Source organism: Notechis scutatus, chromosome 1 (genome assembly GCF_049901735.1).
Source record: "Notechis scutatus isolate UNSWTSFEM ecotype Mainland chromosome 1, rNotScu1.2, whole genome shotgun sequence".
In the NCBI taxonomy this organism is placed as follows: Eukaryota; Metazoa; Chordata; class Lepidosauria; order Squamata; family Elapidae; genus Notechis; species Notechis scutatus.
Window position 1 is genome coordinate 266,222,116 of NC_142009.1, and position 23,710 is coordinate 266,245,825.

A 23,710-nucleotide genomic window follows, 5' to 3' on the forward strand; every position below is an offset into this window, starting at 1 on the left:
CTGTTACCTTCTCATCATTCCTTATCACCCATCCCCTCCCATTTGTGACTGTATGACTGTAACTTTGTTGCTTGTATCCTTACAATTTATATGGACTGTTTCCTAGTATGATTTGATTGCTTATTGTACCCTATGACTATTATGAAGTGTTGTACCTTATGATTCTTGACGAATGTATATTTTCTTTTATTTATACTGAGAGCATTTGCACCAAGACAAATTCCTTGTGTGTCCAATCACATTTGGCCAATAAAGAATTCTATTCTATTCTATTCAGTGCCAATGGAACTTTTAAATTTCTTTTTTATTGTAAATGAAGATTATGCTTCTCGCTGAAGCTATTATATCTGTAGGTCAGGGGGAAAAGTCCTTATGCTATGATAAATCTCTTAACTTTTTTTAATGTATTCATGTGCTTTTTGGGGGGCACTATTGACCCTAATTAGGGGAGAACCCAGTAAGAGGACATTAATTGTACAAAGGCATTTATGTGAAGCCCCTTCCATACTCTACTTACGACTTTATGAAAGATATTCTACAAGCAGTTGAACATTCTCAAGCTTACACACTTCAGGTGCTACCTGAAGAACAAATGGAGAAGTCATTGCCAAGAAATGGCAGGAGGAATAATCCAGACAAAGGGAATTGTATAGGGCTACAGTTAAGTATAAATAAAGTTATAATCTTGGGAGAAATCTCAACACAGTGCATGCAAGTGTTCTAAGAACAGTACTGCAAATAAAAAGCTGCAAAAAATAAAATAAAAAAAGGAATAGAAAGTATCTGGTTTGTTTGAGAAATAGATTGTAAATTGTTAAATGTCTGTGGAGATTCTTAGTCATCCAGGTCATGGTTGTCCCAAAGGTATTTTTGACTCTTGAAGAGGCACCTTTGGGACATTGGAAATGGTTCCTTCTGTAAAAGAGTTGTTGCAGAATATTAACTGAAAGAGTGTCTAAATTCAACACCTGCTATATTCTTATTTCTGCCTGTAAACAGCTGAACTTAAGTATACATTCAAATTTGTGATGTTTAACTCTGTCCCTTATATAGATTGTGTCAGCTTCTATTCTTTTAGCGATTCACTGATAAGTACAATTTGACCAGGTGCCCAACTTTTTGTATACAATTCTGCAAAATTCTTTTTCCTTCACAAAAGAACTGGGGTTTAGAATAGCAGTTATGATCTCTGTATGTTACTCCAGGTGCCATGTTGTTGCAGGCATTACGCCTTCTGCATTTAGAATCCAACTTATAAATATAAAATTCAGTTAATTCAAACTAAACATCTCTTCAGCTTCAAAATTCCTGAATGTTTGGCACAATTCATTTTTGCAGCTGATTTAACAGCTAGGTTTCATTGGTAGATGATGAAACAGTTGTGATGTGGTATACTTTTAATTACAGAACAGTGATGTACTGGAACTGTGTAAACACATGGTCTTCTGATATTTCATTTTGACTGTATTTGACAAGTTTAATCTGATCGGTAGCTACAAACTTCCTGGCTGATTGCCCCCAGGGATGGGTTGATTCCTATTAGTAAACAAGGGGATTATTAATTCTGCCACTGCTTATTTGTTTGCTGCAGGTAAAAGGAAAGTATATAGAACACTTATTTAAAAGATCATCATACTTACTCATTTAGTTGTCTTTCTTTCGTAACTTTAAAAAAATAGCTTGATTAAAGAGCTTGGAGATAAAGCTATGTTTATAAATCTTGTCTTTGGACCCTCAAGATATCTGGCAGAGTCAGGACTTTAGGCTCTTACTGAAGGCCAGGAGGGTTGACTTACTGTATATGTAATATAGAAACAAGAGAAATGCCATAAGCACAAAGGGGTAAGGACAGCACAACCTCAGATAATCCTTTTATGTAGTAATTTCTTCTTCAGTGTACCTAATATATGCACATACTGTAGAAAACATTGTGCACTTGTGGAGTTTCGGATAGCTGTTTCATTTTCCCACTGGCCCAGCTGAATAACATTCCCAAAGGATTACTGAGAAAAGCAGATACCGTATTTGCCGGCGTATAAGACGACTTTTTTGCCCTGAAAAAGATGCCTCCAATTGGGGGGGTCGTCTTATATGCCGGGTCGTCTTATATGCCGGCAAATAGTAATTGGGAAGCACTGCAGCTGCCCGCGGCTGAGGCACTTTTGCGCACCGTGGAAACGAATCCCGTGAAGCCGAAAGGAGCAGCCAGCCTTCTCCCAGCTCCCAAGGAAGCGAGGCTCGCACCGCCCGAGCTCCGCTGAGGTATCCGGCTGGGGCTGTCAGGAGTTGTTACCGCTGGCGCGGCTCGCGGCTCCAGTCCGCGTTGCCTCGGGAAGGGAAAGGCAAAAGCCGCGGCTCTTCCTTTTGCCTTTCCCTTCCCGAGGCAATGCGGACTGGAGCCGCGCTGAGCCGCGCCAGCGGTAACAACTCCTGACAGCCCCAGCCGGATACCTCAGCGGAGCCCGGGCAGTGCGAGCCTCGTTCCTTGGGAGCTGGGAGAAGGCTGGCTGCTCCTTTCGGCTTCACAGGATCGTTCCACGGTAGACAAAAGTGCCTCAAAAAAAAAAAAAAAAGTGCAAAAGTGGAAGGCGTGCGGAAGAGGGGCGAGTATATAACAAACTATATTTTGAGTGGAAATGTTGGGGGGTCGTCTTATACGCCGGGTCGTCTTATACGCCGGCATATACGGTAACTTGTTTACAGACTTGAAAATTAGAACAACAAAAACGAGTTTTGATTAACACAGGGGAACAATCTTTCTGAATGGAAAATGAATGTGTGTATTTATATGTGTGCACACATACGAGCAATCAAAGGTTTCCAATAATTTAGTTGGCAAGAGATAATATTTCCCCTCTTGATTGGAATCCAGTTTTCACAGTAAAGGATGTAATTATAAGAAATGTGATGCTCCTATCATAAAAATAATTACTTTGAGAAAGGTAATGCCTTTGTGCAGTGGTTTCTCTATTTTTTTTTTTCCAACTATAGCTTTTGTAAATGCCTTATTTCTGCATGTAAGCGTATACTGAATGAAGGCAAATATATACATCCCAGGATAAGTTGCAGGAATGTTGTGGAATACATTCTGATAGAAGTTATCTGAGAATGGGCTCCATCATGAGTCCGAAAGCATGGAAGACTAAACCTTTGGTCCCAGGGACCAACCCAGATTGGATCCTGCAGTATACTGTACCTCTCATATGGGAGGCCCAACAATAGTTTGTGTATAGAAGAGTAGTTGTGTTATAGGTTCTACCCCAGTAATATATATCATGGTATTGTTCATTGGTGGATTGATAATATCACTGATTCTGGGTGAGAAAGAGCAAGCTACCCAGAAAATAGCCAGCACCTATGCTTCTCTTGTCCTGTCAAACTCGATTTCATTGAGGGCCGCATCAGGGTTGTGTTTGACCTCAGGGATCTGGGTCAGGATGGACATGGTCAGCATGATATCACTCACGTCGGGAGGGAGGGGTGACTGTGGTGGCCTGAGCATTCTGCCAGCGAAAACAGAATTCGGGAGGTCTGTGCACAACCTTTGCAAGCTCCGTTCTGTAGGCAGAGACACTGCGGGCCGGTCCTTTGCTGTCTCCAGCGCAGCCCTGTGGATCAGATCTAAGTACCCCATGGGCCAGATTTATTTATTTATTTATTTATTTATTTATTTATTTATTTATTTATTTATTTATTTATTTGTTCATTCATTCATTCATTCATTCATTCATTCATTCATTCAAGTGATTATAATATAATAGGTGTAAGTATAAACATAGTTATGAATACATGAAATGGATACATATAAGAAAAATAAAAAAAGAAACAATAGGATAGGGATGGTAGGCACATTGGTGCGCTTATGCACGCCCCCTAAGATGCAGTCCCCGGGCCTTGAGTTTGACACGCCTGCTTTAAGCCTTTCCTCAATTAGCAGGATAATGTGCTGTGCTGAAAGAACGTGGTATGTGAAAGAGAGGAGAGGCAAGAGGTATTTGTATGTGGAAGTATGCCTGAAGCAGCTAGAAAGAAATAATTTTCTCTAGCAAAACTCACAAGGAGTAGGACTAATAGGACTCATGAGAAGTAGCAGTAGGAGTAGTGTGCAAGAGTGGAGTAGGAGTAAGTCGTGAATATAGCTGTGAATGCTTGTTTGAATGTGTTGTTTAGGGACCTGTGTTGTTGTTGGCTCTTTTGGATATGGAGTCCAGTAAATTGAATATAGTTAAAAGAACCTGTGACATTCTGGTGATACAGATTTGTGATGGTTTTTTCAGTAACTTAGGGCTAAAGATAATATAGTTTGTTAAAGAGACATGAGGAGTTAATACTGTTTAGGAACGTTTCAGATTATAGCTAGGTTGAGTTTGATCTATGGGCAAATGCTTATACCAATTTTTGTGAATGAAGTCCAAAGTTGGCCTTTTGTATTCGTAATATTGTGCATGTTGCAGGACAAGATAGCTGGGCATTAACATGTGAAACAGGAATTTGGACTAATAATGCAGTGCTAATTCGGTTTTCTGTAGCTTTGATGGATTCCCTGGGGTTCATGAGGAGCTATTCAGAAAAGGCTTTCGAAATTTTTTTTTTTTTTAATTGGAAAAAAACCTGGACATTTCGTCATACCCTTCTTTCCCTTTCCCACAGTATCTTTTACACTTCTTTCAGTAGGCTGTTTGGAAGCTGAGGCAGTGGAGGAATAAAGAAGTGGAGCAGCAAAACATGCTATGTGTTTGGTCTTATTGATGTATGCTTTTCCAAAAAGGCTGGCTGGGTTTATATTACAAAATGAGAATGAATAGATTGTGAATTTGCATCTTCCGACCTACAGAAAAAAACATCTTTTCCGATAAAGCCCAAATAAACAAGATATGCACGATAGTGTGAACTTCAGGTTAAATATATCCAGAAATCCTGCATTTAGCATTGTCCTAAACAAAATATCCTATTATACCATCAGCTATGGGAAACCATTTTGATGCCCAACATTATGTCCCAGATGTGTTAGAACTTCAGTTCTCAGAATTCCAAGCTGTTGTTCCTGCTGGTTAGAAACTCTGGGGGCTTATGGGTTTTGCTGAGGATTATCCATTTGGAAGATCATTCTCGAATGTGGCATTTGCAAATTTCACTTGAGTTTTGCTCAAGCAGTAACTTGAGTGGATGCCCCGCTCCCAACGGAATTCTGTTTGTATAAATAGCAGCTATACTTACACTACTAAAATACATGGAGCAATTACTCTTTTTTTGCAATGTGCATATAATTTAAACTTAAGAAAATGTTTCCTAAGTTGTCTTCCTCCCCCTCCCCTTATTTATCTTGGAAAGAAGAAGAGCTGTTTCTGAAACGCTTAAGATAGAAAATGCCAATTTTAGAAAACAGGCTGACCATATCCTACAGCATCTTATCTGCATTCATGTTTCACTCAGCTACTCTCAGTAATGTGTTTCCATTTGTTTATCCTGTTTAAATATTTTCATCCTTAATATGGAACATAATACATAGTATGTAATGTAGTATATAAGATAATGTGTAAGATAATATAATGTGCTAGTGCCTGGGGGAGAAAGATGTTCTAATTCCATTCTGATCTTGGTATTGACCTAAATAACCTAACAGGATTAGAAGCAGGTTTTAGACTGGAGCATCATATCTGGCTTTATTCCACCTTCCTTTGCTGAATGGTTATTTCACACAAGGAAGCTCTGATCTGATCTGCTGGTGGTTGAAGGGCTAGCTGCTCTTAAGACTGTCATGTTTTATTTCCTGTTGCATTGTTATGGAAGGTCATTAAGGATGTTGTCAGATTCTAGTTGCTCAATATGGGTCATGAGAATTGCCAGCTGATTTCCTATTTTAACAGCTACGGAAAAGGTAAGTTTTTGGTGAGTCATAGAAAGTGAAAGTCTCTGATGATTGACTAGGTAAAACAAATACGCATTGTCTCTATTCAGCATTGGTCTTCAACTTTGAAATATCAACACAAGCTAAGGCACATTGCACAGCTGTTTCATTTCTGTTTGGGTATAGTTGGAAGAGGTTTCTTTCTTTTTTTGAGTTCCGAGCAAATTTTGAATAGGGGGAAATCTAAGAATGTTTCCTTTTAACAGATCAAACCATCTATTGGAAAACAAATACCAGAAAGGAAAGACAATGTGAATCCTATGTTGGGTTACCTGGCATATCTTGTATGCAGTCGGGGTGGGTGAGAAGAGCAGAATAATATCAAAGATGGCTATTCATTTAGTTCTTTCTACTTCCTAGGTCTGAATAATAATAAGAAGAAAGATGGCGTCAGGCTGCCTGAAAGTCACAAAATATTTTCTTTTCCTCTTCAACCTTCTTTTCTTTGTAAGTATTTGCAGATAGAATCTACACGGTTTTTAAATTAGCATTATGCCAGGAGAAGTGAATCTGTGGCCCTCCAGATGTTGCTGAAATTCTCCTAGCTCATTCCTCACCATTGATGACACATACTGAGTATTCTGAGAGTCACAGTTCAGCACCATTTGGTGGGCCATAAGTTTCTCTTCTCTTTCCTAGCCTAATAGCACAAGTAAATTATAAGACTTATTAGAAACAAGGGTTCCAGCTATCACAAAATCATTGCTATAGGGCACCAGCACAAGGCATAAACTGAATGGGATGTTTAATTATTATATGGGGAAAAATAAATTTGTTTATATTCAGTTGAATGGAGGAATATTTAGCAATATTGACGATATGGAGGGCTGGGTAACAATCTGGGCATTAAGGGTTTCCCCCCTAAAAACATTACTCAAAAGAAGAATTGGGCAACATGATGGTCTCCAAATGTTTAGGAAATAGCCTCAGTAACCATGGCCCTGGCCACTGGGATGAATAGTTAATGACTTCTGGGACCCCAAACATTTGGGAGGGTATTAAAATGCTATTGTATTCAGATATATTGTTAACTGTAGTCAGGATACCATCTTACCTATAGGATATTTGTTTTATGATGACCAATATAAAGGGCACATTGCAAATGAATAATAAAATAATAGAAATATTTTATGCAATCTAAGCTAATCAACTCTATGAAGATATATTGAATTGGATTACAACAATGTGGACTGGATGATTAAAGTTCATTAAGGATTTCAGACTTATTTAGCATTTTGGTATTATTGAAATCATCAAAATATTATGTTAATGGTCTTATTTCACAACTCAGTAACTTGTTAATTAGCTGGAATAATGAATAATTTTTCTCATATAAAATAATTCTCAAAGGAAAAAAAGACATGGTATTGATTGTGTATTATCTATAAAAGTTTTGGCTTAAGTGTTTTGTGTGTTGTACACTCTCTTTGACACACAGCCAAATCGATGGCCAATGCATGTTAATCAAGCCCATTTCAAAACAATGTTCATTGCAGTAGTCAAGATAAGCAGTAAATCTATTTCTAGGACAAAAAATCAGGAAAAAAAAAAGACTAGACATAAAGGCCAACTCTTCTTAAAGATGATGTCTGCGTCAAAGCTCTTTATGTCGCTATTTAGTTGCAGAGGGCCATAATATAGTTAACTGATATATCTCTGCTGCTCTTGCAGTGATCTAATCACAGATATCGACAATTTCCCCTTTCACTCTCTTTCTAGATGAGTTCCTTTGACAAAGTATTAATACCTTGATTTTTTAATTAAGACATAAATTTATGCAAAAGGTGCCACATAGGAGGTCTCCAGAAGTTGCTAAATTATGGCTCTATGCAGCCAGCACCAATATGGGCTTGGTATGAAAAGTTTGGAGGAATTGTTATATTATTATCTGTTCACAAGAATGTGAATCCATAGCTGCCACTTCTTTAGCTGGTGTTGGTCTTCAAAAGCATTGAGTTCTTCTCAAGAACCTGGAATGTCATATTGCATAATATATGCAGTTCAAGCAGAGTGGCTATTTGCAATTGATGGATACAATTTTTGTCAATATGCAGGTTTTCTAAGTGCCATCCAGGAATTTTTGGTATGGCACCTAGCATGCCAAAAACACTGGGATCATTATGGCAGGCTTAGGCCCATAATCTTTCAGTTTTTAGATCTTAATACTTTGTGATCTTCTCCAATTCTTTGCTTTCTATTGTACTATCCTCTGGTATTGCCACATCAATTACCCATAGTTTCTTTTTTTCAGCCACAGTTATATCTGATGCATTATGAACCAAGATTATCGATCTGTATTCAGAAATCATACAATATTTTAACCCCCTTGTTTTCTACTACTGTTTTCAACTCTTGTGTTCAGTTTTTAATTGCTGGCACAATTAAAAGTTTATTAATTAAATTTTCAATTAATTAAAATTTTTACAGATGTTCCAGAGAATCATTTTGATGACTGTGTTATGTTTTTTTTTTAATAATCAGTTTACGTATATTATTATTATTACCATATTCCTGCTTCAGAAGACTGCCAATCAAATACTACCCACACTGTGGATTTCTAACTTATTTCTACAGTATTTTAGCTAATTAAAAGTTGAGTATATTCTAAAGAAGATTTTATAACCCATGTTTTTTTTCCTGGCTGTTTATAAGAATAAAATGTGTTAAATTAACTTTTAAATGATAATAAAGGATAAAGATAATAAAGAAATGAAGATGCTGGCAAGTCTATTTAGAACCTCCAAGTACAGGGGAAATTATTACAGGAAGCTATTTTACTTGTATGTTTTATTTCTAGCTTTATTATTATTTTATTTTTATTTATTTCACCAAGACTAACTCTAGTTATTTTATCTAGATTACACTTTTGCATTTGTCATGATAAAATATGGTGAATCACAAACTGGAAATAAACATGAGATGTGAAATATATATTGTTTCTGATTTGTTGATGTTTTTGCATTAATAGCTGAATTCAGACCTATAAATATTCTGCTAGTTGTTAGGAATAATAAGATATTTTCATTGTTTTATCATTGTACACCATATTAGAAAACACCACCATCAAATTATTTTTATTGAGATGAAATGCATACCTCACATTTCAGAAAGCACCATCATATTGAAGTGGTTACTCCGCTTGTTTCTTTTCATCAGTTCAGTCACATCCAACTTCATAGATTATTCTAAATTCTTTCTAATATTTTACAACTTTATTTAATATTTCTAGGTTTAAAGCAGTATTTTGCTTGATAGAACCTCTCAAGAATGTTATTTGCTGATCCTGTTTTGTTTCTTCAATTGTTCCTAGTATAATTGATTTTTCAAAGGAATTCTAATATATGACATGATCAAAATAAGACAGCCTTAGCTTGGTAATCTTAGCTTCCAGTGATATTTCTGGTTCAATGTGATCTTCTTGTTCATCATTTTTGCCGTCCAAGGTATGTAGATAATCATCTCCAAACCCATAATTTGAGGGAGTCTAGGTCCCCCCCCCCACTCTACTTTTCTTATTATCCAAACGGTGTTTTGCAACTGTAGGTAGTGACAGGAAAAAATGATAGAGTTCATTATTCTGCTTTTGGTATCAAAACAATGCTTTTTGAAATCATTTCCATGATTGTCATTGCAGCGCTCCCATTGTTTAACTTTGAGGTCTTTGTTTATTCAGTTTTGATCCTGAGGAAAATAAAATCCTGAACTGATTAATTTTTATCTTGCAGTTATCATCACAACTATATTGTTTTTGATGTTCAGAAGAAATCTTGTCTTTTTAATTTCTGCTTGCACTTTTATACCTTATTCGGTTTTACAGTATAGCAATGTCATCTGGATATCTTAAATGCTTTTATTTCAATTTTCAAGTCATCTAAATTAAAGTTCCTCAATACTGCCTCAATATATAAATTTAATAGAAAAACTGATAGAATAGTAGAAGTGAATCAGGAGTTTTGGAATGCCCTTTTCTTTTAGGTATTTCCATAATTTTTCATATTTAGTGCAATGAACAGTTTTACCATAGTCAATGAAGGATAAATATACATAATTTTGAAATTTACATGCATGTTCTGTGAAATCTAATTTTATTATTTTTTCTAGTTTTATGTTAAACTTCTTCATTTAGCTGTTTTGCCTCATCTCTATTGCCCATAATTTTAGCTTTCTTTTTGGTTCAGCGATCTGGATAGTTTCTTTTGCTCACCATTTATTTCCTTGTTTTCAGGTTTTTTAATGTGTATATGCAACATGTTTCTGAACTGGTTTATTGAACTGGTTTATTGATGTTTTTCATTTTTTCCTTTCTCTTATCTAATTAAGCAAATTGGTATTGTTCCTTAATTTCAGCTGAACATAATTTCTTTTTTCTTTTTGGTATCATATTTCCTGGGTGTTCAAATTTGAATCTGAAACAGACTTTGGCTACAAATAGTTGTGGTCCAAACCACAGTCTGCAGCAAAAGTAAAGAAATATGTTTTTTCCCCCCACTGTTGGCTGTATAAGATGTAATCGGTTTGGTTGTAGTACAGTCCATTTTGGGATGCCATGTATTCATGTGACATTCATCAATTTTGATGTTGGACTATTCCATAATGAATACTGTATATATATTGGCACTTGATGTAGCACTTTATGAATGTCGGCACAGAACTGCTTTATTTCTTCTTCAAATGTATCTTTTGTTCCTGCATAAATGTTGGAAATTGTGACATTTGGCTGTATATCTTGGACAAAACAACCTGTGATCCATTGGGTCACCCTTTTAGAGATATTTCCTTACTTAAACAAACAGTAATTGGTGCTGTTTTGGTTTTAAAATTAAAGAAAATGAAACCATCATTTTATTAAAGAAGAAAGATCTGTAACAAGACACAAATATAGATGCTTCTTATTTAACAAAGGATACTTTTGATGACAACAATTGTGATTGATCTGCCACATACAGCTGACTATGCTGGAATACTGGTTTCTCCAGATAAATCATTCTCCATGGTTTGTTCTCCCTCTTTATATATAGTGACAGCAAAGCATGAATGAATTCAGAACTGCCCACTGAAGAGGAACCTTCTGATAAATTGAGTGTAATTCTTGGAATCAGGACAATGTCATTTTTTGCATGCATCAAAGTTTATCTTTGCTACAATGACATTACTGGGGAGTTCTTCCACAATCATCCCAATTTCAAACTCTTGGAAGATTCCTAATTAAAATTCCTTATTAAAATGGCAAGAGATTCTATCTTCCATGCTATGGAAAATGAATAGCACTAGCTCCTTCACTGAATGCATTAAAGGAACAATAATATTTAATCATTCCAGCTAATGCATGTGGATTATTTTTATCCTTATTTCATTGAGGGAACCATTGTAGAGTTCTCTGAAAACAGTTCTACAGGATTGTCAAATGTGGTAGGTGAAATTTACACATTCTTCCATACTTTTTGCTGACAGAACCATATATATCTTCAGGTAGCCCTATTTAATCATTTTGATTTTTCTGAATTTTGTATTTTCCAACATCCAGTAAGAACTCTGAATATCTTCCTTTTTCCCGATTCTACCACAGGTTTCCCTTCTATTGAAACTTAACAAAAGTCTCCATAAGTATTATTTTTTAATGCCTGAATTCTCCACATCAGCACCATTTCCTTGTTTTACAACTGGTAAAGGCTGCTGAAAATTGCAACAGCAAATGGTTAACATTCTTCCAAATTCTCCCAGTCTTCCTTCATTCCCATCTCCTATTAGTCCAAGTGTAGAATCTTGGAGTATTCACATAATACAGTGTTTTTGTAAAAGTGTGGTCCTTCCCTCATATCATTATTCTGTTGCACAGCAACATATTGAAAGAATATTGATTCTGTTTTGGAAGGTGCACTTAAAGATGAACAATGGTTAGTTCCCCTTGTGAATTCGAAATCCAAATATTGCTGCAATGGCTTCAGAGGGCTCACTATATCTGCCTATCAAGTACTGTATGATTTTGTCTTCTCTGTTCAGTGCAAAAATCGCCTGATCACTACCTGTGTGGTATACTTGATGACATATTTTATGAATTTGACAGATGAGCATATTTCTACATTGAAATGAAAAGGGATGTCCACCCATTGAGGAAGGTAGGTCATCCCTGTCATCCTGCTTGATGTCCTTCAAATCCTCCCATTTCTGATGACTGACTGCTTTAGAGAAGATATGAATCATCACCACACCTTACATGCTCATTGAATCCTTTGGGGTACCTCTTACTGCATATACCATGTTTTCAACATTCTTAGTTTCTGCTGCAATGTGGACCATGGATCATAATGCTGGATAGAAAAAAGAGAGGAAGGATAAACATTTGCTAGAATTTCCCAATATATTTGTTAGAGTGAGAGTAGTAAAGCTCAGTCTGGCAAGATTCTGTCTATTGTGTAGGCAAACTGAATTCTGGCTGAATTGTTCTATGTCAGGTGTTCCCAATCCCTGGGCTGTGGCCCACTATCAGGCCTGTTTGGAACCAGCTGCATGAGTGGCTGGCCAATATGTATGCACCTGTGTGCCAGCCTGCTGCTTGCACGGCCTGGTTCCCTTCTCCCCCCACCAGGCTGCCAAGCCATAAAGGTTGGGGACTGCTGTTTTACATCATTCTTGGGCTTAGCCTGACATATGTGATGAGTCAATTCCCTGCTGCTGGGGTCAAGGAGGGATTGCAAGATTGCCTGGAAAACTGCCATGGAATGTTGAAAATGGATATCATGTGAAAGCAGCTAATAGCACTGAAGCAGCCATGTCTTCCCCAAATTTCATTCATTCAAGAATCATGGATCCTAGATTTTGAACACATTCTGTAATTTAGCCCATTTGAGGTAGCTTGGTTCAAAACTTGTAGCTATATTTTGCATTGTTCGCCCAGGTAAAGGTCATAATGAGAGTGATATATAGATAGTGTTATCTAGATTCAAAAAGTTATTGTTCTAACTTTTGCTGCTCAGAATTGTTCGATTTATTTGAGTTTTCTTTTGTACTGCCAGTTCCATTCCATTCCTTCTGATGTTGCCATTTCCAGAATAGCATATTGTAAACTTACCTAATTGAATGTAGATATTTTCAGACCCTGATGTTATTAATATCTAAATGCTCCATTCATTTCTTTCTTGCTGATATCCAGGTTCCCACACTTCATGCTTCATACATTCTATGTTCTAGCCCTGTTTGTTTTTCCCCCAGCATGATTTATTTTGCCATAGGCTTCATCCACTGTGACACACAAGCAGAGGTACATGTTCTGCATTATTATTCTTTAGCTTACTTGTACATGCTTACTCTGTGCTGCTCTATAAACCCTATTCTTGATTATGTACAGGTGAAACTCAAAAATTAGAATATCATGCAAAAGTTCATTTATTTCAGTAATGCAACTTAAAAGGTGAACCTAATATATGAGATAGACTCATTACATGCAAAGCAAGATAGTTCAAGCTGTGATGTGTCATAATTGAGATGATTATGGCTTACAGCTCATGAAAACCCCAAATCCACAATCTCAGAAAATTAGAATATTGTGAAAAGGTTCAATATTCTAGGCTCAAAGTGTCCCACTCTAATCAGCTAATTAAGCCATAACACCTGCAAAGGGTTCCTGAGCCTTTAATTGGTCTCTCAGTCTGGTTCAGTAGGAATCACAATCATGGGAAAGACTGCTGACCTAACAGTTGTGCAGAAAACCATCATTGACACCCTCCACCTCAAAAGGTAATAGCAAAAGAAGTTGAATGTTCCCAAAGTGCTGTATCAAACACATTAATAGAAAGTTATGTGGAAGGGAAAAGTGTGGAAGAAAAAGGTGCACAAGCAGCAGGGATGACCGCAGCCTGGAGAGGATTGTAAGGAAAAGGCCATTCAAAAGTGTTGGGGACTTTCACAAGGAGTGGACTGAGGCTGGAGTCAGTGCATCAAGAGCCACCACACACAGACGGATCCTGGGCTTCAAATGTCGTATTGTTCTTGTCAAGCCACTCCTGAACAACAAACAACGTCAGAAGTGTCTTACCTGGGCTAAAGAAAAACAGAACTGGTCTGTTGCTCAGTGATCCAAACTCCTCTTTTCTGATGAGAGCAACTTTTACATCTCATTTGGAAACCAAGGACCCAGAGTCTGGAGGAAGAATGGAGAGGCACACACTGCAATATGCTTGAAGTCCAGTGTGAAGTTTCCACAGTCTCTGTTGATTTGGGGAGCCATGTCATCTGCTGGTGTTGGTCCACTGTGCTTCATTAAGTCCAGAGTCAACACAGCCATCTACCAGGATATTTTGGAGCATTTCATGCTTCCTTCTGCAGACGAGCTGTATGAGGATGCTGACTTCATTTTCCAGCAGGACTTGGCACCTGCCCACACTGTCAAAAGCACCAAAATCTGGTTCAATGACCGTGGGATTACTGTGCTTGATTGGCCAGAAAACTCGCCTGACCTGAACCCCATAGAGAATCTATGGGGCATTGCCAAGAGAAAGATGAGAGACATGAGACCGAGCAATGCAGAACAGCAGAAGGCTGCTATTGAAGCATCCTGGTCTTCCATAACACCTCAGCAGTGCCACAGTCTGATAGCTTCCATGCCATGCCGCATCGAGGCAGTAATTGCTGCAAAAGGGGCCCAAACCAAGTACTGAGTACATCTGCATGCTTATACTTTTTAGAGGTCCGATATTGTTCTATGTACAATCCTTGTTTTATTGATTGCATGTAATATTCTAATTTTCTGAGATTGTGGATTTGGGGTTTTCATGAGCTGTAAGCCATAATCATCACAATTATGACAAATCATGGCTTGAACTATCTTGCTTTGCATGTAATGAGTCTATCTCATATATTAGTTTCACCTTTTAAGTTGCATTACTGAAATAAATGAACTTTTGCATGATATTCTATTTTTTTTTAGTTTCACCTGTAGATTAATGGGGGATGGAAGTAAGGGTCCTTATACCATAAATCTCCACTAATCTATTCCAAGGCCTGGTCATTATTGAAATCCAACCATAAAATGTGCTAACATTACTAGACAGTATAATCCCAGGTGAAAGAAGAGCTATCCCATAGTTTAACAGTCTGTTGGGTTTTTCCCCACACTTTAAGGAGTACCTGATCTTGACATCTTTTTTTTCAAATATATGGATGTCCTTTCATCTTTTTTCCCCTTTGACAGTCATTATTTAAGGGGTCTAATTGTTTGACTGCACTTGTCATTTACTCTGATTATCTGTTTTCCCACCAGCAGCATAAATGTTAACACAACAGCATGGCAAGTGCTGTATTTAAGTTACTAAATAACCTTTTGATCTCATTGCTGCAGTATGATTTGCTAAGCATTTGGTTCTTGCTTTTCTTTAAATATTGTTGAATTCAGTCCAGTAACTTTAATTTTTTACATAACAAAATTAAAGCAAATAAAGAATTCATATTTCTAACAAGGTTTTGTGAACATCTTATTCAAAGGTCCCTAAAAATTAGGTATTTCAATAGGATCATTCAATATTCGCCAATATATTCAAATATTAATCTCTCATTTTTGGAAAGCTGAGAATGGCAGTATAATTGTCATCAGTTGCCTTTAAGACATTATTTTGAAGTGCCATGTTTGTTAGTTAATTGTATTTATAATGACTAGTGAGCCATATGTTCCATTTCAAAATAATATGTGATGAAATGTTTGATAGTAGGATCAAAACTCTAGGCAGTATGACCTATTTTCCAACATCTATTTCTCAGTAAAAAAAAAAAAATTCAGTTGCCTTTTATGGACATTCTGATTCATCTTTCTCTTGCAGTTTATTCTTCTAGGTAAAGATTTCTCAGGTTTGGCAACATCTAGATGTTTTGATTTTAACTCGCAGAGTTCCTGAGCAATGGTGATGCCAACTGGGGAATTCTAGAAGTTGAAGTCCATGTGTCTGGAAATTGCCACGCTTGGGGAACATTATTTTCAGTCAATGTAGTTTCAGATACTGGAAAAGCTTGAAAGGGCTGTAAAATGTTTATATGACCAGAAATGGAAAGAAGCCTTAACTCCTACAATGGAGTGGATTGAAAAGATAATGGTATTAGTAGGGATGGCGAACTTGACTGGACTAATTAGGGACAAGAATGTAAATAATGTTGTGGTTACTTGGAACCACTTCTGGGCTTTCTGCATGAAAGAGGGGGGAAAGGAAGTTTTGACAATTAAATGGGTTACCACTATAGAAATGGCTAATAGATATTATTTGGTATAACTAAAATGTTGATACTTTATTATGCATCTTACTGCATCAGAAAAAGTTATTGTTTTTTGTTTCTTTCTTCCCTCACTCTGTCTCCTATCCTCTTCTCTTCTCCCCTTTTCCATTGTTTTTATTTTTATTTTTTTTATTTTATATTAAGAAAAGAAGCTTTTAATAAAAATACATTCTTTGACATCCTTCAAAGAAGGATTATTACTTAAACGGATCTTAACAGTGGCTTAACATTACAAGAAATGCCTAAAAAATAATGTAAAATGGTAGAAATCATAACATTTAAAAAAAAATTATATGACCACCCAATTCCCAGTGATGAATAGAGGGACATAGCAAAATGAAAAATCAAGTGAGATTCAGATGCCATTTGGATCTAGAGCACTTTCGTTGCAGAAGATGTTTGTGGTATTGAGATTTCACTTGCAGTATTGCTTTGAGATTTGAGCCTTTCCATCCTTGTAATTGTACATCCCTTTTATAGGCTTAGTGCTGACCCACAACTCCACTAAATCGCTAGGTAAAATGAGAGGTTTGCTTTCTCAAGTTGTGGATAACCTCCTTCTGCCACTTTCTAACTCTAGGCTGTGTAGAGCTTGCCTACAACATAACTTGCCCAGATAGTGCATCTGGCACACATCTGGAGCTGCTTTTCAATTTGCTTTCTGCACTATTTCCCCACTCCCCTCTTTTTGCTGTATGCTTTGTTGTTTTTAACTTTTGAGCAATCAGCATTCCATTTAAGGCTGCCAAGGACCAAAGGTCATTTATACATGGTTTTAGCATACAAAAGAAAACGCTCTTTAAAAAGAAATTGTTACAAGGGGATAGGACTGAATTTGTATCAGTAGGCGATGTAAAATTCATTGCATACCCATTTGAACTTGTCCTCAGACTAATGGACGACACAGCTAATTCCTGTATATAGCAAGCCTGTGTTCAGAAGCTCTTTAACAGAGTATCCATTGTATTTATGTTTGCTTTCAAAAGATCATAATGCTTCGTTTGGAGAGTGTGTGTAATTACTGAGTCTTTTTTTGCTGTAGACTAGTCTGAGCTTCTCAGGATACGAATACTGTTCTTATATCTTAAACATCTTCTAGTGTTGTTGGAATCTAATGCAATGCTAATAAACTGTGGCAATGGAAGATATAGGAATTAAAGCAAATCTGCAGCCGAAAATTATCTATACGACTACTGGATATTATGGATATTAAGTCAGGGACCAGTTGGGTGATATTAGGTTAAGGTGTAGCCTCCTTGAATAACCTAGTTGGAGATAAAAATTGTGATGCAAAAGAAAATAAATATTTAGTAAAATAATATTTGGTTAGGTCATCTCTCACAAAAAACATGCTTCTTTCTCCCTAGTTCATCATTATCCATAGGTGTATGGCAGGGAAATGACATACACTGTGTTTAAGATACATACCTTAAATTAAATGTTACTGTAGGAAATAGGACACGGAGGTTGGGATGGCACATACATTTCCTTGTAGGGTGTGTGGGACAAAACCAGCAAGTTATTTTCAACATCCTATTTTGATTACCAGCAAGACAGGTAATTCAGGTTTACTTGATGTTTAAAAATGTTTTGAATGTTGATGCTTTAGGTGGCACATGATACCAGTCTCTGTGGCAACTTTTTCATGTCAAACAGCAAACGGTGAAAGGCACTTCAAGGAACTTAAACTGAATGATTGAGAAGAAGAAGCTGTCAATCTACAATGGTCTACAGAAGAGCATTGTCTTCTGATAATCCCTGCTTGTGGTTGGATCACTGCAGCAGTTCAGCGAAGTAGATATTTTCAGTCTCTCCCTCCCAGCTTTCCCTTCCCTCTGACTTTAGTTAGTGAAGCCAAGTATGTTCTTGGAGCTCTGTTGAGATGGCTCTGAACTGACAGGAGGTGGATGAAAGCTGTGTGATTGAATAACTCCAGAGCTGAGCAGCAAAGTATTTTCCCACAGCACGCACAGAAAGAAGTGGGAAGTCTCTTGAGGGCTGGCTGAAGAAGGAAACAAGTAGCAGGGAGGAAGAAGCCCAAGGAGAATAGACGACTGGAATTCTTTCCATTAAAACTTTCCACTGGTTAGACTATAGGAAGAAGCTGGTTTCCGGGGTTCTTCTCTTTGGCTCCTATCATGGCTCTACAATTTGCCTTAAGATTTGGAAATCTGGGCTTTTATCCCATTTTAAGGCATGGCAGCCTAGGGGAATCTGAATCAGAATCTTGTGGGTAATGAATGATGAATTAATAAACAAGCTAGACTTTTATTTGTGTGACACCTTAATAGGACAATGTCTTATTTTCTCAGTGATGAGATTTTATTGAGTTCACAGGCAAGTGTGCAGAGGATTTATTTTTTCATCCTATGATGATCAATGAGGTATCTATGTGAACTACTCTTTATTACTGCTGGTACAAACCATTTGAGATGATAGACCTATCTTGGAATTTGTAATGCTTATGGTGTAAGAAGCCCCTCCTGATGCATTATACACATAACTGCTGTCCATTGCAGAAGGGTTAAGAGGAAATCTACTAGATCAGATGGATTCATCACTAGTGAGTTTCAGTGTTGGGTTTTGGAAACCACACCTTGTCTACTGGTCATTGTGATGGCAGCTAAGCTATGATCATTTACTCAGCCCATTGCTTTTTGAGTTAGTGTGTCCTCAAGGCTACCCAAGACATAGTTATAATCAAAAACTTGTTTCACATAATCTGGTATAATGAATATTATCTATCCATAGTTCTGGAGATATGAGTCATGAGCAATTACATTTATAAAAAGCCTCTTGACCATTTACCTTTTAAACTGAAAGCTGCAGGGCTGGTTAGCAGTCTCAGCTGTACACATGAAGCATTCTGCACATGTCCCAAAGTACAGTTTATATTATCTGGAGTAGCATATGGGCACAGGGAACAGACTCGGGGGGACTTGCCAGAATGTTATTTATGAGTGTGTAACTTATTTCACTCAACAGTATTGCAAGTAGTGTACAAACACAACCTTGGCAACCAAAGCAATAACAGCATCCAAGTCATTTCAGAACCACAGCTGGAAAGATCTTAGTCTCTGCATTTTAAAGTGTTGTTGGCACATTGCAATATTAAAAGAAGATTGCTGTTCATATTTCACATAGTGTTTCTTGGATAACTATACCTAGGCTGCAAAAATTTTTACAGTCAGTAAATCCTACGAACAAGATAAAGAAATGTCTCTTTGCTGTCATGTAATAGTCATCTAGATTTTTGTAATCCAAATATAATAGCTCTACTTTGCCACACAGTGAATCAGTGTATTCAACGCTGCCCTTGTGTTTTCTTTTTTTCTCTATTGCTGTTAGTGTTCTAGTTCATAAGCTTTTGCTGAACACGATACTGTGTTTTATTAAAGGAACAACACTTCTTGTAATTGTTCTGCCCATTGCAAAATTAAAGCTGTTCTATTTCTCTCAATTCATTATGAGTAGGTGTGAGGGGGTTTTTAAAGGTTTTTTTTTAAGTCATGAAATTGTCCCACTACATATATCATTGCAGGCATATTTACATATTTAAATGCTGGTACATCTTTTTTTATGCTACACTTTTTTGCTCAGAAATTTGTTGTTCTTTCCAGAGAGGAAACATTCCCACCCAGCTGTTAAAAACAAACAAACCCTCTGCTATAATTTAATTAGTCACCTATTTTCCTTTGTAAAATGCATTAGTCATATATTTTTCTCAAATCCTGAATAATTGTCATGATGTGGTCAAAATTGTATGATGAAGGCACAGGATACAACGTGGTTAGAGGCACCTCAAATTTTGCATTAACATTCTTTATGGGAAAAATGAGGGCGGGTGGACAGTAAGAGGGCTAGGAGAGGTAAATAGAAAATCTGGATGGACCAAAAGAGAGAAGCTGGTAGCTTTTAAGATTGCAGACCACAACATTGTGTTGATGGTCCAATTTATACAGGTAGTCTTCAACTTACGACCACAATGGAGCCCAGAATTTATGTTGCTAAGTGAGAAATTTGTTAAGTGAGTTTTGTCCCATTTTACAACTTTTCTTGCCACATTTGTTAAGTGAATCATTTGTTAAGTGCAGTGATTAAATTTGTAACACGGTTGTTAAGTGAATCTGGCTTCCCCATTGACTTCGCTTATCAGAAGGTCACAAAAGTTGGTCACATGCAGAGGTGGTATTCAGCGGGTTCTGACCAGTTCTGGAGAACCAGTAGCGGAAATTTTGAGTAGTTCGGGGAACCGGCAAATGGAGACCTCTGACTGGAGATTTTACAGTATCCTCCCCCTGCCATGCCCACCAAGCCACGCCCACAGAACTGGTAGTAAAAACAATTGAATCCCACCACTGATCACATGACCCTGGGACATGGCAACCATCATACATATGAACTAGTTGTCAAGCATCCAAATGTAAATCTCGTGACCATGTGGATGCTGCAATGGCCATCAGTGTGAAAAGTGGTCGTAAGTCACTTTTGTAACTTTGAATGGTCACTAAATGAAGTCAAGGATCACCAAGGAGGACATTGTGCATTTGGCTTTCTTTCTCTTGCTTGGCAACAAACAGCCTTCTAGGGGTATAATATAGCAGGGGTTCTCACTTGTGTTCAAAACGGTTAATTTAGTTACTGCTCCAGGATTGTAACTCAAATGACCATAACTGCAGTATCATGTTATGTAGGCAAGTCTTCTAACCGTGAAAAATTCCTCATTTGGAATTTTACATTTCCCAGAGTGGAATCTCCTTGTCATGGGAATAAGGAAGGAGAATTTGAGAATCCAGGTTGGAGGGAGGAAAAAGGATCAGGGTACACTTTTCTTTTGGTTTCTGTTAAGATGAATCCTTTCTGATGTCTTGTGGAATGCAACATTGTGCTATTCGTTCTGTTAAACACAGTATACTTTTTTTTTTCTTTACTGTTCGTCCTAGGAAACAATTTGCAAAATCCTGATGCTTTTATTTAATCACAAAATAAACCCTGGAATACAATTTAACAGTTGTCAGTTTTAACATTATTCAATTTCATCCCCTATACAGAGGAGCTGTAATACAAAGAAATCTTGAGTTTTATTTTCTAGTGATGGAATTGGGATTCCTCCATTGTTGAGGTCTTTATTGTCCTGCAGCTGAACTCTGTTTTGACATGGAAGTCTACAGAATGGTCCAGATTTATTTATCCATCCCCAGGAATGATTTGCGATTAGCTGAGTAAAAATGGGTTAGAGCAGCATAATAATTGCTGCCCTGTTCTCAACTGTGTGCTGATGGCAACTTATGATGATGGGTGGAGTTTGCCAGCTGGCAGCCATTTACAGCACACTGCTGCACTGCAGTGTGTTTGCAACCTGCTTGCCAAGATGTGGCACTGTGCCACCGGATTTACTGCTGGTATGACTGTTGTATGATTTGTAGCCTCATTGAATTTGTTTGGTAGGCAAATATTTAGCATAAGTATCCTTTGTAAGGGACTGCAGAGTTGCTTCCTGTTTCTATACAATTATACATGTTTAGTTGTCCTTTAGCTGTTTCCTTGTATTCTTATCATTCATACAAAGGGTGTAACTCCATTGTGTACTTTATTATAAGTATAGTAATCGGTCTGAGTTTAATGACATGCTAGAAAGAGAAGGGGTGTTTGAGAACTTATGGAATGTTGCTAAGCCTATGCACATAGCTGTCATCTAATTCTTCTGCCTTAAAAGTAGAGGTGCACAGCAAATTATAAACTTGAATATCTATGGAGATTTTCAGTCATCCAGGTCATGGTTGTCCCAAAGGTGCATTTTTCAAGAGGCAACCGGACTTTCTGGTTTTTCTTTGAAGACGTTTCGCTTCTCATCCAAAAAGCTTCTTCAGTTCTGACTGGATGGTAGGGAATGGAAGGATTTATATTCTTTGCAGACAGCTGGTCATTTGAATTCTTTTAAACTTGAAATTAGTTCTCACTGAATATTTGAGTTTGTACCTGTTCAGGAAGGTTTGCATGGTGGATTGGTTACCCATGTAGAAAATTAAAGCACACTTCTCCATTCATTTAAAATCTAAGTATTAATTTTAAAAAAAGATCTCAAAGAAAATGTGATGATCTCAGCAATTAGTTTATACTTCTGTTTATGTATGTCACTCTTTAACTGAAACAGGGAACTTCACTGGCTATAAAGGCTGAATGGAACTGTAAGCTACCTTTGTTGAATTGCACATCATAAATACGGATTTTCCTGAGTGCCCAGAGACATTTGTATGATTCTAGAAGCCAAAAAATGGGGTGGGGGTGTGTGGAAAGAGAGAAGAACTGTGATATGAAAATAGAAAAATGGCAGTCATTGTTTGTTTCCCCAATTTTTAATGTTATGTTAAAGAGAATGCTTGGCCTAATCTGGTGAGAAAATTGGAAGGGTTCTGGCAAAGTCGTAAGTTAGAGATTCTCTGGTTGAGTAAGTACCAAGTCAGTGCTAATTCTTATTTTTAGCTATGTCTGTGCGTCATCTCTCTGATACTCAAGACATGACTGGGTTCAATATATTTGTCACATGTATTGGAAAGACTAAATAGATTTTCCCCCTCCTTAAAAAAAACAGCACGTTTTCATAGTCACCATCTGTCTTTTACTGCTGGAAATGTTTCACCCTGACCCGTTATAGAAATAATTTTGATAAAGGCATGAATTTAAAAAAAAGTATGACTTATTGTAGTTTGTAACCCTATTTCTATTTTTCTGTGAGCTGTTTTGGATGCACTTATCATTAAAACTGTTATGCAAATTCATGAAACAAAATTTAAGATTTATATGATCTTTTTAAGTAACTGAATTTTCTTTTCCAGATCCTGGGTGCTGTCATCCTAGGTTTTGGAATATGGATTTTGGTGGACACAACAAGCTTCATTTCAGTTCTACGTAAGACCATTTTAAATTTTCCTATTGATTTATGTATAGTTTTCTTGCCTTTGAAAGTAAATTCCAACAGGAAACACTGTACATCTGAAGAACAGTCCATCTTTAGACCTTAGTCCAAAGCAGGGATGGCTTCCTGCTAGATTTAGAAAAAGCTAATCTGCTTTTTCATGTGAGACTACATCAGGTCAGACCAAGGGCACTATCCTTGTAAAATTATTTTCATGATAATTTTTACCCCTTTTAGCAGAAATGTGAGGGTAGTTTTCAGAAGTTGGCAGATTTCATAATGATTTAAAAAGAAGATACTTTCCTGTTAACAGTATGTGCTATTTCTGCTTTCTGTATTTACATTTCTAACTATTCTTAGCTGGATCACTTCTGCAATGTTATGTTATCTATAAAGAAGAATTAGTCAGACACAAAAATGGCAAGTTGAATGAAGCCATGTCTCCTTCCCGTCTCCCTTTAATACTCATCTACAGTTTTAAACAGTAAAATAAGAATTAGAACATGATCTGGTTTTGTCTTATGATCTGTAAACCAAATGTTTATAATTCTGTAGGCTAGGCGGATCAAAGTAATTCAGTTATTGCTACTGTGTTCTTGGAGCCTTTAATATGCGAGCACCCTTTAAAA

General features: G+C 37.0%; 1 protein-coding gene across 4 annotated transcripts in view; it reads left to right on the forward strand.

Moving 5' to 3' along the window:
- Positions 1-23,710, forward strand: part of CD82 (CD82 molecule) — a 73,196-nt gene that overhangs the window by 31,033 nt on the left and 18,453 nt on the right. For 3 of the 4 annotated variants that reach the window (XM_087951272.1, XM_026664662.2, XM_087951271.1), the window contains exons 2-3: positions 6,269-6,355; positions 23,002-23,074. In XM_087951272.1, the coding sequence (XP_087807398.1) occupies positions 6,293-6,355; positions 23,002-23,074 (136 nt within the window). In that variant the 5' untranslated portion in view covers positions 6,269-6,292. Of the gene's footprint in view, positions 1-5,769; positions 5,879-6,268; positions 6,356-23,001; positions 23,075-23,710 lie in introns of those variants that run through there. The other variant, XM_087951270.1, reaches the window with a different exon arrangement.